The sequence below is a fragment of the Bactrocera latifrons genome, unplaced genomic scaffold (genome assembly GCF_001853355.1).
Source record: "Bactrocera latifrons isolate USDA-ARS-PBARC rearing strain unplaced genomic scaffold, ASM185335v1 scaffold_499, whole genome shotgun sequence".
NCBI lineage: Eukaryota > Metazoa > Arthropoda > Insecta > Diptera > Tephritidae > Bactrocera > Bactrocera latifrons.
Genome location: NW_017537155.1, coordinates 109,593 through 128,931, shown reverse-complemented (window position 1 = coordinate 128,931; position 19,339 = coordinate 109,593). Strand labels below are relative to the sequence as shown.

Below are 19,339 nucleotides of genomic sequence, written 5' to 3'. Positions count from 1 at the left end.
ATACTTTAACCTTACAAACTCTAAGCCAATTAAAATAAGTTTCTCACTTAAAATCAGGGATTAAGGGATGCCCAACTTATTCCAGTGTCAGAGCGCCTCAAAAGAAGCGGTTTTTTGTATAATTTGCCGTTGTAGCCAGATCGGTCAAATAATGATTTTTGGGCATTTAAATTAAAACACCCAAAATTTATTACGATTGCAATTTAGTATGTATTGGACTTTTAATATATGACAAACTACTTAAATCCTTTTTTATGATTTTATGCTAAATTCAAACCACTGACTTTTGAGCTTTCAATACTTCATAAGGTGAATTAAACCTGTTAGTTCTCAATTAATAAATGTTTTTAATCATTGGTAATTGAAAATAAACTACTATGCATCACATTGCAAAACGTTTCATGAAATATATCGAATTTTCGCATTTTCTTTAATTTTTATTGTTTTACATATTTTATTTGGGACCTTGATGTCTGTAGTACTAGATTCCAGCATAAGAAGATACATCAAGCTAACTGGCTGTCTCCGGATCGAAAAACCACCAACCAGATCGATCACGTTGTGATAGACGGAAGACACGTCTCCAGTGTTTTAGATGTGCGTGCGCTCCGAGGTCGACTCAGACCACTACCTTGTTGCAGCCAAGATTCGCACCCGCCTCTGTGCAGCAAAAAACGCACGCCCTCAAACACAAGGAAGGTTCGATATCGAGAAGCTGCAATCACAACAAACAGCCGAACGATTTTCTACTCGGCTTGCAYTCTTGCTCTCTGAGAGCACTCGTCAACAACTCGGTATAAGGGAACTGTGGGACGGCATTTCAAACTCCTTATGTACAGCTGCAACCGAAACCATTGGTTTTTGGAAAGTGCAAAAGAACAGCTGGTACGACGAGGAGTGCCGTGTCGCAGCGGAGAGAAAACAGGCTGTCTACCTTGCAACGTTACAATCGACCACAACACGTGCGGGATGGGATAGATACCGAGAGTTGAAGAGGCAAGCGAGTCGCATTTACAGGCAGAAAAAGAAAGAGGCCGAAATGCGTGAGTACGAAGAACTTGACAAGCTGGCCGAAAGGGGTAATGCTCGAAAATTCTACGAAAAAATGCTTCGGCTTACAGAAGGTTTCAAGACCGGAGCATACTCTTGTAGAACTCCCAAAGGTGATCTAGTCACCGATGCCCGGAGCATACTTAAATTGTGGAGGGAACACTTCTCCAGCCTGAGAAGGCGAATCCGATTCCCCAATCGATGACGATGGAGTAGACGTTCCATTGTCCGACCAGGAAGAAGTTCGAATAGCAATTACCCGCCTAAAGAATAACAAAGCGGCGGGGGCCGATGGATTGCCCACCGAGCTATTCAAACACAGCGGCGAAGAACTGATAAGGAGAATGCATCATCTTCTTTGTAAAATATGGTCGGACGAAAGCATACCCAACGATTGGAATTTAAGTGTGCTATGCCCAATCCTCAATAAAGAAGACCCCACAATTTGCGCCAACTACCGTGGGATAAGCCTGCTCAACATCGCATATAAGGTTCTATCGAGCGTATTGTGTGACAGATTAAAGCCCACCGTCAACAAACTGATTGGACCTTATCAGTGCGGCTTCATACCTGGAAAATCAACAACCGACCAGATATTCACCATGCGCCAAATCTTGGAAACGACCCATGAAAGGAGAATCGAAACTCACCACCTCTTCGTCGATTTCAGAGCTGCTTTCGACAGCACGAAAAGGAGCTGCCTTTATGATGTCTGAATTAATACTAATACGGCTATGTAAACTGACGTTGAGCAACATCCGTCAGAATCGGGAAGGACCTCTCCGAGCCGTTCCATACAAAACGAGGTTTCAGACAAGGCGACTCCCTATCTTGCGATTTCTTCAACCTGCTTCTGGAGAAAATAATTAGAAACTGCAGAACTAAATAGAGAAGGTACAATCTTCTATAAGAGTGTACAGCTGCTGGCGTATGCCGATGATATTGATACCATCGGCCTCCACACGCACCGTTAGTTCTGCTTTCTCCAGACTAAACAAGGAAGCAAAGCAAATGGGTCTGGCAGTGAACGACGATTGTTTCGTATATTTGGGAAACAGTGTAAAAAGCACTAATAATGTCAGCGTGGAAATCCAACGCAGGATAACTCTTGCCAACGGGTGCTACATTGGAGTGAGTAGGCAATTGAGAAATAAACTCCGCCCTTGACGAACAAAAACCAAACTCTATAAGTCACTCATAATTCCTGTCCTGCTATATGGTGCAGAGGCTTGGACGATGACAATAACTGATGAGTCGACGTTGCGAGTTTTCGAGAGAAAAGTTCTGCGATTGATTTATGGTCCTTTGCGGGTTGGCCACGGCGAATATCGCATTCAATGGAACATTTGAGCTGTACGGGATATATGACGACATTGACATACAGGGTGGCTGATGTATTTTGCTACATTAAGAAACTCAAATAATTTTTTTTTCAGTGCATGGAATTAATTTTTCCTTTATTCATTTTAAAGCTCATTCAATTTTTTTAAATATAGCTTAATTAGTTTTAAAAATAATGGAATTTAAATGCCCCCCCTGCTCGTTGATGCATGTTCTGTATTTTACCAAAAATTTGTTCATTACTTCTTGGAGAGTTGAGACAGGAATAGCCGCAATTGTTTCTCGAATGCATTGCCTTAGTTCATTCAAATTTGTTGATTTTGCTTTGTAGACTTCCTGTTTGCAATAACCCCACAAGAAAAAGTCAGGTGCAGTAAGGTCAGGCGACCTGGGTGGCCAACGGAATGTGGAGTTTCTGGATATCAGCTTATTGGGAAATTTTCGTCACAATTCTGTCATAATAGGTTGGGCTATGTGAGGAGCTGCACCATCTTGCTGAAACCACACAGAGTTGAAAGAAATTCTCATTCGGCGTAATTCTGGATAGAAAACCTCTCCCAACATGCTCAAATAACAGTCTCCAGTAACCGTAACGGTGTGACCGTTTTCTTTGAAGCGTGATGGAACTGCACACAACACTGTGACACGAAGTGGATGCAATTCCATATTCGACAATTTTGTTTGTTTATGTTGCCATTTAAATCGAAATGGGCCTCGTCAGACATGAAAAGACAGTTCAACATGTTTCCATCCTCTTCCACCACTTGAAGCATCTTCTAGCAAAATTCCAAGCGAATCGGCAACTCTGCAGCGTTCAGATTGTTGGCCATTTGAATTTTATAAGTCCAAATCTTTGTGCATAACAGAAAACAGACAGAAAAATTGGGCATATCTGTATTTCTGTTTAAAACTAATTCTTTTGCCTCTGCGTCTAAATAACCTCATTTCGTACTCTGACGATGATGACCTGCTCATTTGATATTTCCAATAATGATTTTCATAAAACTGACCTAATCATTTTACTTTGTGCAAAAACTTGAATTACTTTAAAACGTTCAGAAGCCATAAATAAAAATTCACGGTAACTGGAACTCTTTTTTGAGACAGTGAAAAATGTTGCACTTATGTCTGGTTATAAGGCACACTTCGAGAAAAGAATAATCGAAACTGAAAATATAGAAAAGAGCACGCAACTTTGACAGCCCGAGAATAAGACAGCATGCAACATATTTGAGGGAAAAGAAAACGTAGTAGTAAATGTGCCTCCAAATCGTATTCCATCTTTTTGAATAAAAAATATGTACATTTAAAAACTGTTCCGCTCTGCCCAATATTTTTTTTACTTGTGGTTCATTTGGTCAACTCCATTTCATCCATTATATTTTGCAAATCTGGATCTATTCTACTACATCCTCTTCAGTCTTAATTTCACTCATCTCTTCCAACTGTGAGGAACTGTGTACTTCTCAAACTCTAAATGTAGACAACTGGTAGTTGCCGCTGCCGCTTTTATTTAGGGACCAGCAAATTTTATTTCACCAGCAAATTGAGCTTGAGCTTATTTTGTATGGAAGAATTAGCCAACATAATTATGTGGGCTTGTCATAAGCTATCATAGCTTGTATATTGAACTAGAAGCATTGCCAGTTCATCCTTTTTTCATTCACAATGACTATGATAAAACACTATACATACAACTGTCTGTGATGGAAGTGATATTATTTTTCTTGTGGGTCTTGTCGAGTAGAACTATACTAAAATTTTGGATGATACCAAACACCCACAAAATCTCATCTTATGTGCGGAACACAATTCTCGCGACAGACTGCAGCAGCACGACAGTGAACAGAAAATGGCGTTGTGAATCCGACTACATGAACATTTGTGAGAACGCAGCAACATAACAATGGCCGGCATGTACACAAAACAACACAGCTGTCCATTTTGTGTCATAATTAGTTGTTTTTTACTTTGTCGTTCTGCATAATTTGAGAACTTTTTTACTTTCAATAAAATAATGGAAGACGAGGAATGTTTGAGGACAATTATTAATATTGTACGTATTGTCAATACACTACATGAAGTGTTACAGGAGGTCAATAGAAACTCCCGAAGGTGGTGGGTTCATCCTGTCAATATTTCACGCGAAGAGGAAGGATTCTACTAAGCTTGCATCAAATAACTTCAGGAAATGGTAGAGGAACATTTTTGTAAAGCTATGAGAATTAGCGTTGCTAATTACAATTTATTGTTGTCGCTATTAAAGCAACGACTTTACACGTTTTGCATATAAAAAACCAATTCAGCCTGAGACTCGGTCACTTTTATGTAAGTCAATGTGAAATAATGATTACACTGGTATACTTAAACGCTTATCAATTTCAGTTTTTTGGCACAAGGATGTAATTTCAATGTTCTATCTTAGTCTTTCAAACTTGAAGTTTCGACAGTCCGAAAAATTATATATGAAACATGTGACGCTATTTGGGATGAATTGCATGATGCATATTTGTCAACACCAAGCTCACACGAACTTCGAGATATTGCAAGCACGTTCTATGTTAAGACTGGAATGCCGAATTGCTTGGGAGCTATAGATGGGAAGCACATTCATATAAAAAGCAAAAGAAATAGCGGATCGTTGTACTACAATTATAAGGAAACGTTTAGCATTGTACTAATGGCAGTGAGTGATGCTAATTACGTGTTCACATATGTTGATATCGGTGCACTAGGTGACGGTGGAAAGAATTTGCTGAATGGCACACTGGAAGTTCCTTCTGACACAAACTTACTGGGTACGACGAACAGCTTTCCGTATTATTACGTCGGCGACAGTGCGTTTCCACTGAAACCAAATATAATGCGACCATTTCCCGGCCGCCACTTACCAGAAGATAAAGACAAATGTAACTTAGCGTTGTCTAGAGAACGAGTGCACATAGAAAACGCATTCGGAATTTTGGTCAATCGATGGAGAGTACTGCATACAACAGTACATGCTTACCCAAAGAATGCAGGCAAAATTGTTTTAGCTACGGTAGTACTTCATAACTTTTTGATGCTACAAAATGACGATGAATACCTTGGACTTCAATCAGAGCTTTTTTATGCTTTAATTATTAAAATAACGTCAGGTTTGTTAAAGCTGTTGTTTGTTTGATTTATTGTGATAGACTAAAATGAAGTGAGTAATGGAAAGGATTACAAACTAGTATACAAAGAGATGAGGATAACGGAAAATAGTGAAGGGAAGTGTTGCCACGTATATATATTTCCAACACTCCTTCTCAACACTTTACAAAAATTATTTACTTATATCTACTAATATATACCCATTTCTTTTGAGAATTGTAAATGCTTTAACTTTTGTAAATTTTTAGTTAACATATCTGACATCATATTGTTTGTTGAAATATAATTTAAATCTATTTCATTGTTAATGTACATCTGCCGGATATGATGAAATTTGATGTCAATGTGYTTGCTCCGTGCATGATAAATTGGATTCTTCACCAGACTTTGGGAACTCAGATTGTCGTTATTTATTACCATAGATCCGCTCTTGCCAAAACCCATTTCTTTTAGAAGTTTGCTTATGTACGCTGCTTCTTTTGCTGCCGCAGATAATGCTATATACTCGGCTTCTGTACTACTTAGAGCTACGACGCTCTGTTTCTTAGATTCCCAAGAGAATACACCACCAGCTGCTACGAAAGCATACCCCGTATAGGACTTACGGTTAGTTGGATCACTACCCCAATCAGCATCTGCAAAGCCCTCAAYATCTTTGCCAGTTTTTACGTAGTGTAATTTAAAGTYCACTGTCTTCTTCAAATACCGTAGTAAGTGCTTTACTCCAGCTTCATGCTCTATATGTGGATCTGTATTACGCTGAGATAATTTGCTAACTGAATGGATKATGTCAGGACGRGTTGATATTGCTAAATACAWTAGCGCGCCTACTATTGATTGATACTGCAYTTTATCGACCTTCTTGCACATTTCGTTACTGCAATGAACCTTAAACCCAGCATCCAATGGAGTTGTAGCGTCTCTACAAACTTCCATATTGTATTCTTTAAGCAACCTTAAAATGTACTGCTTTTGACACAACGTCATACTGCCCGTTTCACCGCAACGCCCTATTTCCATGCCCAAGAAATGCGTTAACTGACCACCGTCAACGATGTCAAACTTGCTTGCTATGTCGGCTTTGATCTTGATTAGTTCAGACTTATTCGAACTCGCAATGATTAAATCATCTACGTACACTGCAATTAAATTCRTTACATTTTTCGAATTTCTTACATAAATGCATGACTCGCTGGGACATGGCTTAAATCCCATATCTTGAAGAACAGAATCTAATTTCGCATTCCATTCACGACCGCTYTGCTTTAAACCGTATAAAGACTTCTTTAGTTTCAATACGCGATCTGGATATCTTCTATCGATGAAACACTCTGGTTGCTGCATATAAACCTCGTCATGCAATTCACTGTTGAGRTATGCTGATGACACGTCAATTTGGTGTAAGTACAAATTATGTTCAACCGCCAATGCGATTACCRTTCGAATATTTGCGTATCTGACGACTGGAGAAAATGTCTCAAAATAATTTACGCCGTATCGCTGACTGCAACCCTTGGCTACCAATCGCGCCTTAATTTGCTTAATGTCGCCGAATTTGTCACGTTTAACAGTAYATACCCATTTGCATCCAACCACCTTTTGACCTTGTGGGAAATCAGCAAGTATCCACTTGTAATTTTTTACGAGTGCTGCATACTCCTTCTCCATCGCGGCTTTCCATTCAGTAGAATGATCGCTATTTAACGCCTCTGCAACACTGTTTGGTGTCTCTACTGACTCTTCGCACATTAAATGGAGTTCATTGTATTGTTTTCGCGGACGTCCTCTTTTGCCAGTACGCAACAATTTTGGCCTACCTCGACCAATCACTACTGCATCCGGTACATTATTGGTATCGTCGTCACTTTGATCACTTTCTACACCTTCGCTGTTTATCACTTGAGTATCTGCTTCTTCGCCAACGTTTTTTTTACTATTTAACTGCACTGTAGGCAGCACAATGCCCTGCAGTTCACMTTCGTCGAATTCGATGAGTTTCGTATCTGCCTGTTGAGTATCATTAGGCTTTTCGATGAAGATGACATCGCGGCTGACAAAAACTTTTCTGCTTTCWTGATCATACAGACGATAACCCTTACTTATTTCTGAATAACCGATCATAATGCACTCCTTACCTTTAGTGCGAAACTTTTTTGATTGTTTGTTGATATGTATTCGCGACCGTTATCGCTTCTCAAGTTTTTAATTTTACATCCGGTTTGCTTTTCTGCCATAGCCTTGTAGTCTTTAAATGCCTCAAAAACAGCATCTTTCGTTTTTAAAAAATATACATTCATGTATCGCGATTTGTCATCAATGAATGTAGCAAAATATCGTGAACCACCAATTGATTTGCAATTTATTGGACCACAAACGTCACTATGCACTACAGAAAGTAACTGTTTTGCAGGCTTTTCTGAAACTTGAGGAAAAGGTTTCACATTTATTTTTGCTTTTGCGCATGTCTTACATACTATTTCATTCGGMACTTTACCAATCTTTAACCCAAACACTGATTGGTTGCTTGACATGTCCTTTAAACAATTAAAATTTACGTGTCCATACCGATTATGCCACTTAAATGCATTTTTTTCTGTATCATTTTGTGTAACTGTGCTTAAACATTTGTTATGATCGCTCTTGTATATAAAAAGTCCATTGTCCTTGAACGCTTTCAATAACACACAATTTTTGTTATTTTTAATTTCGACGCAATCACGCTCAAACGAAACTGTATTCCCGCTTTCTMCTGCTTTGCTCACAGACACAAAGTTATATTGTAATGCTGGTACATATAAAACATTTTTCAATGTAATCAGTGTACCGCCGACGTCAACGTCGCCACGGCCTACTGCGTCAATACACTGTCCACCAGCTAACCAAATTTTTTCACTAGCGTTCGTATATTTTGTAAACAAGCTGCGATCGCAACACAAATGCGAAGTTGCACCGCTATCCACGCACCAAGTATGCGTCGCCGAAACGTTGCCKTTATTCGTTTTTGTATGCATCATAAARCAAGACCGTTCAACCCTGTTGCTTTCTTGCTTGCACTCACTCTTTTTTGGCTGTCTACATGCTGCTGCGAAATGTCCACGCCGACCACAATTGAAACACTTGGCATTTTTACCGTTTTTACTGTTCTTGTTGTTGTTTCCTRAACCGTTTGCTACGCTTGCTTTGTTTTTGTTCTGGAAATTACTAGATACGCATGTCTTAGCTTGCATTAGCAYTTCTGTACTTTTATCTTGTTTTTCTTCAATTACACTTTGCCGCGCACCCTCTTCCAGTAATTTCACTTTTAACACATTAAATGATGGTAATGCGTCCCATTGCAACTACAAAATTTTCATATCGCGCCGGCAAACTTGATAATAAAATTATCCCTAATATTTCCTCTGGAAGTTCAACTTCTATTTCAGAGAGACTCTCGCGAATTCCACAAAAYTCGTTTATATGATTTGCAVTAGCAGTCCCTTCAAACATATTTAGTTGTAATAGCTTTTTAAACAACAAAATCTTTCGCGCCGGCCCTTTTGGCTGATGTATTTCACGGAACTTATTCCATGCTACCAATGCGCTTGTCAAATGCTTCACATGGTTCACTTGTGACGGTTTTACACAAAGTAAAATTGAAGCCAATGCTTTTTCATTTTTAATATCATATGYCTCTTTTTCCGCARTCGTCATAGTGTCTGATTTGACCTCACGGCCACACACAACGCCCCACAGATCGGAGTGTACAAGAACACTTTTCATTTGCACTGACCACGACGCGTAATTKGAATCGTCCAATTTTTCGATTTGGAAAAACGAACTCATTTTCTTTTAAACTATAATACACCGACAGACAGTATAATTATTTGCGTTTACGAATTTAAATACCGACACACAGTCTTTCGTTATATTAACACACAACAACGCGTGCGCACATGTCTATCACACAATTTCAAAATTCGCGAATGCCGACACACAGCAGTGCCCTGAGCCCATAACCTGTTTGTTTGATTTATTGTGATAAACTAAAAATGAAGTGAGTAATAGAAAGGATTACAAACTAGTATACAAAGAGATGAGGATAACGRAAAATAGTGATGGGAAGTGTTGCCACGTATATATATTTCCAACAGCTGTAAATAATTTTACATTTTACATATTAGTGGCATCACCACTCTACCTCATTTCTCTATCTTCCATTCTACTGTCAACTCTACTGTCGTTTTCAAATATAGAAGTAAATTGAAGTTAGTGAGAACGACAACTGTCGGCCTGCAGTCGTGTAGTCGTGCAGCTGCCGTAAGAACGTGTGTATTTTAATATTTGAGAGATGTCGTTTGCAGTCTGTCGCTAGCATTGTGTTCAACACATTCATTCTTTTGCGCACTATTAGTTTGCGAACATTAAGTTACTCACTTAATTCACATCGTACATGGATGATTACTTTTCTAACTAGCCCCAAAAACTGTTACATCTGGGCTGGTAGAAACGACTCTACGTAATCTTGAGCTCCTGTTCACATGCAATAACGATCTTGCTAGTTGGTTTGGATGAACCAAAACTTTCAATGCATATTTCGCGCTTCGTTGCTCAATTTCGGTTCACGCGTCTGGAATTCTTAAGTCGCGCTGGATGTTCTCATTTCGGATATACCACAGTGCTCCGGTGATTATACGAGGAATTTTTTATTGTGCACGGCGAAAAATTTCGATGTTGCTGCTACTCGCGTTGTCCACACAGCCCACATCCATGGGTCCAAATTGGTTTTAAAACTGTGTTGTTTGTATAAAAATTCTCCAGATTCAGTGATGAGCGAGAGTTAATAAACCAGTGCCAGGTACATTCCTTTAGCTTAAGATAAGTGAGATAAGTCCTTTTAGTCTCTATGTGTCTCCGCCAAGTAAGTCGCCTATCCAGATGGACTCATGATAGGTTTGTGGTATTTCTAATTGATGATTGGTGATTGGTAGTCGCAAAAGCGAAATATGATTTCGTAGGAGCTCATTTGTATGAATTGGGAAAGTTAATTAACTTAATTAACCTCGTGAAATACGGGGGGACAATATACGGCGGACTAAGTAATGTCCCTTGCTTTGTCTGCACGCATATTGATGTTGTCTGCAGATAATTCTCAGCAGTTCCAGTTAAATAATGGTGTTTAATGCGACTCTTGATTAAGATACCAGTTCCACCATGCGCCTTTCAATCTGGATGATTCGTACTATAGAAGGTGCATATTATATATCCCGATTCATTAAAGTTGTATTTGTTAGTTAGATGAGTTTCTGCAGTGAGTTTCAAGAAGCATTATATAATATAAATTTCCTTGTCGTTAAGGAATTTTGACGGCTCTAGTTTATGGTGAGGTATACCATTTGCGTTCCATAAAACAATTTTAAGTTAGCTCATTATTTTGAACTTTGGTTGGCAAGCAGTTGCATCAGCGTGTTTTGACTTCACATGAGTTCTTGCACTGTGTTCTGCATAAACGTTATGAAGTTAATCATGCTCTGTTGCATAGACGCTATCATTGCTTCGATATTCAATTGAATTCCGGATTGAACGTGAGGCTGCTGCTCTTGCGGCTCAATAAGTCTCGCTGTTACTGTAGTAGGGAGTTTTGCTAGGCTTGATTTTAAGACGTTTGCAAACGATACGCCCTTGACGGTTTTTGATGGAGCTATCATCGGATTCAGATTGGATAATACAACGTTCGGTACATTATGGTTGCGTTCGGAGACTATACGATGGTTGATCCGAGTTTTTAGCACCTTATAGACTGGACACCCTCTGTAGTTTGCTTTGTGGTTTCCGTCGCAGTTTCTACACTTTTTTGAATTTGGGTCTTTTTTGTGTCATGCAACTCTCCACAAGCTTCACACACTGCGCGAAGTGTGCGGTAAGACCTGGTGTAACCATACTCTTGACAATTGGTGCATTGTACAGTGCCGCTTCTTTTATGCGGCTCCTCCACAGTGATCCTACGGTGTAGCAAATATTGAAATTTATAAATGGGGTGCACACAATTTTATCCCAGTTGTTTGTTTTCTGGTTCAAGCTGTGCGATTTTGTTTATATTAAAGATTTAAATAAGGAACGATTTAAAAAAGAAGAAAATCAGATCTTTCAAATAGTATATCAATGCCTTAACAAAATTAAGAATTAAGAGCTAAGAAGAAGATACACTTAACTCTGCTACAACTTTGATACACAGTTAATTCGATAGCTTGTACATTTCGAAAAAAAATTATAATGCTTGGATTGCTGACCTTTTTACCGGTATACTCGTATACGCTTAGAGGAATGTTTCACAGAGATATATAGCAACTGTGTTTCTGCCTTGTGCTGATATTCCGTCGGCAGAGTTTGTGCTTGTGAAGGTTATCGGTTTTCGCCGCCTCTTAATGTTTTGCCGTTTCAAGGTGCTGCTTCACATTAAATGTTTTTATAGTCGTAAAGAACAATTACAAAATGTGCAGAACAGTACAGAGCGTTCAGACCTAGATACGTCCGAAACCAGATTTACCATATGAATTCGTGCAATGATTTATAGCGCAAACAGCTAAAATCGTAGACCCGCGGGCCGTGTCAGCTGATACGACCTATCTTATGGGCGCGTAATGTAAGTGAACAACGAAAAACGCTACTCCCTTCTCTCTTTGCCGTAGGAATGCACAGCATTTGGATTTTTGCCGTAGAAACGTGTCAGCTGATTGCTCTCTGCCAACGCAGGGTTGCCAATCTCGATATACTGTAGTAATTATAAAAGTTGTCTTCAACATGATTGAAATTTTCTTAAAGTACTCAAAATCAGAGTCGAATGCCATTATTTATAAATATGTAAGTTATTTTTAATAATTTGTTTTCAGTTTTGATATTTTATATTATGAAAAATTGTAATTGAAAATGTTGTACAAAACTATGTATGAGTACTAAGCAATGGCAACATTGTCGAAATGAAAACAATCAAAGATGGGTGACTTCTGCATTTTACCTCACATTTTGCTCGCTAAGGAAGGCAAAGGAAGGAAAGGAGTAGGATTTTTGGCTGTTTCTGCTATAAAAAAGACAAAGGAAGGAAGAGAGTAGCGTTTTTGGCTGTTCCTGCTCTCATTTTCCTTCTTCATTGCAAATAACAACCGCACACTCAAAACTTGTTTGGTAATCAGCTGATCAATACTTATGTTTAAAAATGTTTCCAGATGTTTTTGCAAAAATGGAGGCCTTACACTGCTGCCAAAAAAAAAAAAAAAATTTTGCAATCGTGTTTGTACACCAGTTAAAAATTTCTCTTTAGTTTTCAAATAAAATGTTAGAATATGCCTTAATTTGCAAAATTTTGGAAACATACTTTAATATGAAAAATTGATATGCAATTTATGCTTTTATATCCGCTTTGGTAATAGCACAGGTTTAAGCCTAAGGGTGACATTACAGCGTGGCGCCGAATGGTACTATTGTCAAAGGGCTGTCGCGCCGATCGCAGCAAACCCAGCCTTAAAATTCGTATTAATTTTAGAACTTGTAGTGAAGTTGCATTTAATGAGCAAAAGTTCTAGTGAGATTGTTAAATCTTCAAAAAATTTTATTGTCAATAAAATGTTCGTTCATCTTCGCTCGAGTTAAGAAAACTGGAAGCTCTGAAATTGCGTAAACTAGACGCAAGTGTTCCATAAGAAAGGAAGCAAGCGAATGCGTTTAAATTGTTCCATTTTGGCAAGTAGAATTGCCAAGGGCATTAGTGTGTGCCTTGAAACAATACAAAATACCATCTTAAAAATTTGAAAAGGAGTGCTTTCAAAGAGAAAAGCGAATTCATAACCAAGAAACAAAAAATAATGAGAAGGAAAAGAAGTTCGGAACTCCTTCGGCGAATCGTATGTGGCGAAATATTTTTCCCGATGAAAACTAATTTTTGCTACAGGACACCTTTAATTCCCAAAATGATCGCAACAATGGCAGTTATTCTGACTAAAAAACGGGTGAACGATGTCAAAACGTTTCATTTGTAGTGGTATGAGGGACGATATCCAAAAAATGCAAGCTGCAACTCCTTGTTATTGAAAGAGGCTTGAAAATTAACCTAAAATATTATTGTGGTTTTAAGAAACGAAATTCCATGTTTTATTTCATCGGATGAACGATCGCTTTCCTCCCCGGATATAAATCCCTTGGACTATTGCATTTGGGGCTTTATTTTGGATAAAATAAAAAACGTAAAACACTTGCAGATAGAATAGTTTAAGTAACGGAAATACGCGATGAAGTCGTGTGGGTCGCTTACGCCACATTTTTACCACACCAATTTCATTTTTAGAATCATGCAGCTTGCTTGAGTCCGTAAATAAGCCACAAATGAAGACAAATTTATTTCAGATTTATTTAACAATGAGTTCTAACCAATTTAACAGCAAATACTATAAAAGATAAACTCGCCGGGAAAGCAGAGGAAGACCTCCAGTCCGGTGGAGAAGGACCTAGCTGCACTTAGGGCGTCGTTGTTAACTCGACTATAACCGCGTGGCGGTGTCTACGCCAGTAAAGAAGAAGAATGATAGATAAACAATACGTGCACTTTTAACGGAAAGTTATAAAGCCATCAAAATTGTTTTTACCCAATAAACTAAAACAAAAAAATTATAATTATTGGAAATAAAGTATAAAAAGTTTAATAATTTGTAAATTTTTGACTGACTTTTGAAAAGAAAAATGTGTTAAACTCGGTATTAAACATACTCTTTCAATCAAAACAGAACTCATATTGTTAAAAAAAGTAGAAAAATGGTATCAAAATTTACGTTTGTTTTGCAAAACCGAATAAATTGTTTTTAACTAAAGTGGTAATAGATATTTAACTACAATGTTTGCTAAAAGTGAGCAAAAGTAAGAAAAAACCGTTTTTTTAAGCTTAGGAAGGGACATCCAGTGTTTGGCAAATTCCAAAATTGGATTCTCGTTCAATTCGACAAGACCTATAAAAGAAATAAATTACTTCAAATTGCGTGTTAGACTAAAATTTCATTCAAAAGTTTTCTCTTATGGTAGCGCCACCATCCGCTAAGCACTTCTCAATCCCTTTTATTGTAATTACGAAAATCTTAATTAATAGGTTTTAATTCCGAGTACCGGATTGATAACTAAAACAAATTAAAAATTTTATATTTTTACAACTTGCAAGATTCAAAGTCAGGGAAATGTAGATGTAAAATGTCAACCACGAGATCGGAATCTAAGCAATTTTATATATGTATATGTAAGTGACATATGCAAGTATGTACTAATTATTTATACATACTGTTTATGTACCTTCTCTGCTTAGAGCTAAGGTTTCGACTCGCTGTCCTGAGCGAAGCTCAAGTCAGTCGTTAGTCAATAAGCGAAGTTGTAAGATCTTAATAAATACTACTTACTAAATAAAAATAAATGAGAAAAATTGTTACTTGTACATATACTATATATAATTCATACACTGACCGACAAATTTGGCATAAGATATGTTAGAAAAACGAAATCTATTTTACATATTATAAGGGAGTTGGGTTAGTAGCGACCAGATTTTATCTATTATTACCATATAGGAAAAACTATTCCCTCCCATACAATTACCAAACTCATCGAGTAAAGCCAGCCGATTGTTCGAAAATCGAAGTTTTATGGGGGTACATAGGTAAAGTTTTCGTCCAATTGTATCTTTTTTAAGCACAAGAATATGCCGTTTTGAGTTAAACATTTTCTGCAATTTCTATTGAGATAACTTAAATATTTGCCGATATATGAAGCATAGTTACCAGGAAGTTCGGAAATCTTTATGTTAAATATTTAAGGGGTCAGGGAAGTCTTGGCTCGATTCAACCCATTTTTGATACACAGAAATATTATTGTCAGGAAAGGAGTCTATCTGAATTTCAATGGTATATCTCACACATTGATCGATATTTTCGATCACAAGTCAACAATAAATACTGGGGTCCACTTATTCGGTGCCTAGGGGCTTTAACAGCTTTGTTTGGTTTTGGATAATTTTTTGTCATAAGGAGGCATGGTTTAAAGGTGCCTAGTGCACAGCTTTAGCCCGATCTATAGATTGCTTTCTGATTTGTGTGCGAGAAAGTGAAAGATTAGTTATTGATTTATTGCGCTTTTAGACTTTTGAACAGTATCGTTATATGGGGAGTGAGCGGGTTGATCTTCCGATTTAATCATTTTCACATTGTAGCTATTTCTTAGAATATTTGCGCTGAGCAAATGTGGTGGTTGCAACTTAGTTAGTGTAGAATATATGTAAATTAAACTTATTAGAGGGCGGGGTCACACCTACTTTTTCTATTTTGCCCAAAAGTGCTCTTTGCTACTGCGGACCTCTCTACCAAATAATAGTTTTATATCTTTATTTTCTACTAAGTTATGGCACTTAATATGTTTTCGGTAAATAGCGATTTGTGGGCATAGTAGTGGTCTGATTACGCCCATCTTCCAACTCGTAATTCATCTAAATTTTTACTTAAATTACAGTTTGCACGGACGGACAGACAGACAGTCACCCGGATTTCAATTTTTCTCGTCATGCTGATCATTTTTATATGTGTAACCTTATATCTATCTCCCTTAGTTTTGAAAATCATACCTTTTTTATGTTCAAATTTTACTACCGCTAATTAAAATTGTTTTGCTCCACTAAATATATTTTTTTTTTATTATATTCCGAAATTACTTTTAGATGTTCCCTAAAAAAATATATTACTGCAGCAAATTTGAATGTACAAATAAGCATTATAACATTACATTTTAAGCCCTCTGGGTAAGCAGAAAACATCCGTTTGAAGGCGAGATAAAGCGAGAAGGCGAAATATCTCCTCCATATGGTTGTGCGCTGGATTTAGACCCACCACATAAAAAAGACTATCAATGAATAAGCGAAACAGCCCCGTATGACAGACCCTCCTGTTGATGACGACAATGACAAAAGCACTAAGGCTAACGATTTAGGGGCATGCACCTGGAATGTCCGGTACCGTTACTGGTGAGGTGCCGCTGCCGCAGCTAGTTGATGTCTTCGTTAGAGTGAAGGCTGACATCACCACAGTCCAAGAAATGCGATGGATGGGACAAGGACTAAAGCGAGAATTTAGACCAGTGTAGGATTCCTGGTGGGAGAGAGACTCCATCGCCGAGTACTCTCAATCACCACGGCGGATGAACGTCTAACCACAATCCGCAGCAAATCGATGTCCTTCAACAATTGATTTCCGCCCACTCCCAGACGGAAGAGAACGACGATGTGACCAAAGATGCCTTCTATGACCGCTTGTAGCGCACCAATGAGAGCTGCACCCGCCACGATGTTAAAATCATGCTTGGCGACTTAAGCGCCAAGTGGGCAGGGCAGGTATCTTTAGCACAACAGTTGGTATATTCAGCCTCCACGTGGAAACATCTCCAAATGGATTGAAGATGCCCGATATATAGTTTTCTGTGATGCCGGATTCCACCAAGCTACCTGGCTGTCTCCGGATCGAAAAACCACCAACCAGATCGTTCATGTTGTAGTACTAGATTCCAGCATAGAAAAATTCACCAGGCTACCTGGCTGTCTCCGGATCGTCATGATCACAAAACTAACCACCAGACTCAAGTGTTTTAGACGTGCGTACGCTCCGATGTCCTAACATCGACTCCGAACACTATCTTGTTGCAGCCAAGATTCGTAATCGTCTCTGTGTAGCAAAGAACGGACGTCAACAAACAAAAAGAAAGGTTCGACGTCGAGAAGCTGCAATCACAACAGACAGCCGAACGATTTTCTACTCAGCTTGTACTCCTGCTATCTGAAAGCACTTGTCAACAACTCGGTATAACTGACGGGATTTAAAACTCCTAACGTATAGCTGCAACCAAAATCATTGGATATCGGAAAATGCAGCTGGTGTATTGCGATGTGATCGAAAACTCTGCGAAAAGATGCAGTGACAAACAGAAGTTTTCAACACCGGATCATACTCGTAGAACCCGCAGAGGTGATAAGGTAAGCGATGCATAAAAATAATAGAGCGAACACTTCTCCAGCCTGCTGTATGGCAGTGAAAGCATAATGCCAGGAGAAGGCAAACCAATCACCAATTGATAACGATGAGGCAGATGTTCCATTGCTCGACCATGAAGAAGTTCGAATTGAACTATTCTGAAAAAGATTAAAGCCCACCGTCAACAAACTGATTGGGCCTTATCAGTGTGGCTTTAGACCGGCAAATCGACAACCGACCAGATATTCACCATGGGCCAAAAAAACCGTGGAAGGAGAATCGACACTCACCACCTCTTCGTTGATTTCAGAGCTGCTTTCGACAGCACGAAAAGGAGCTGCCTTTATGCCGCGATGTCTGAATTTGGTATCCCCGCAAWAYTAATACGGCTGTGTAAACTGACGTTGACCAACACCAAAAGCTCCGTCAGGATCGGGAAGGACCTCTCCGAGCCGTTTGATACCAAACGAGGTTTCAGACGAGGCGACTCTTTATCTTGTGATTTCTTCAACCTACTTCTGGAGAAAATAATTAGAGCCGAAGAACTAAACCAAGAAGGTACAATCTTCTATAAGAGTATATTTTGATGATATTGAAATCATTGGCCTAAACAACCGCGCCGTTAGTTCTGTTTTGTCATGTGATCAAACAAACGGTTGTCGCACTCGCGGCTAAGTACAAAAACACTCGCTACTATTGATAGATATTTTAGACATTTTTTGACCAGCCCTGTTAATGAATTTAAGGCTAGTATCACCGCTCTGCTATCTGAGTGGATGGTCACTCCTCTGAAAGAGGCGCAACTTTGGGGCAGTAAATCTATTGCTACCTAAATACCTCCAACCTCGTCTTGGCAGACACTACAATAGTCAGAAAGCCTGAAACTAGAGTTAATAGAGAGATCCCGTCAGTAGACCCTGTGCCTCTTCTCCAATGGTTTCGCCCCACCCAAAACTCCCTCTCCAGTATGTGGGTAGAGAAGAAGCCGACAGAGTTCGGTTCTCCATGTTACAAGTGATCCGATAAGAAGTCAAAGTGAGTAAAGATTTCCGAGTTTTCAGACCAGCGTTCTTTTAAGAACCCAGAATCTTTGGGTGTGATGGTCTTCCGGCGGTGTTCACGGCAATATAGTAAGTACCATGGTTGGAGTGGACCTTAGTCCAGCACACCTGCTGATGAGAGCCGCCCGTTAAACGCTCTCCACTTTCTTTGCACGCTGTAGAGCTAGAGAACTTTGTTTTCGAATACAGGAAAAGGGAATCAATCGTCTCTGTCATCTTTTTTGCTCTCTCTGTGATTTTCGGCTTCAATGAAGGTTTTTTTTTAAAATCTTGAATAAAACCAACTCGGTTTTATTTGGCTTGATGGCAGATCGTTTAAGACTGAAAATTTTGCTACGACGCTGACATACCACTGCATCAATTCCTAAACGGTTCTCAAGAACTTTCCTTTGACCATGAGCGTATGGAAGATGAACAGTTACGACTGCTTCCGGCAGGACATTACTAAAAACCTTATCTATATCAAGGAAGGTCCCAACACAGAATTCCGTAAGCTTAATGGCTTCCTCAAGTCATGACACGATAGTGTTCAGGGCAGTTTCCATTGACTTGCTTATACAATAAGGATATTGCTTCTGATAAATGTTCCCTCTGAAGGCACCCTCTTATGTACCAGTTAACCAGTCTCTCCAGAATTAATTGATCGCCCAAGTCAAGTGCCGTTCATCCAAAGGTCGACAAAGCAGCGCTCCAAGAGATATCCCCGTAGAGGACGTGTTGCTCGGGAAATGAGCA

The 19,339-nt window shown here is 38.9% G+C and overlaps 1 protein-coding gene across 1 annotated transcript; it reads left to right on the top strand.

Moving 5' to 3' along the window:
• The first annotated feature begins 4,609 nt into the window (after nt 1-4,609).
• On the top strand, nt 4,610-5,435 carry LOC108973639. Its single transcript, XM_018941029.1, is given in 4 exon segments — nt 4,610-4,666; nt 4,668-4,729; nt 4,777-5,371; nt 5,427-5,435. Coding segments are annotated over 4 exon segments (723 nt in total).
• The last annotated feature ends 13,904 nt before the right edge of the window (nt 5,436-19,339 follow it).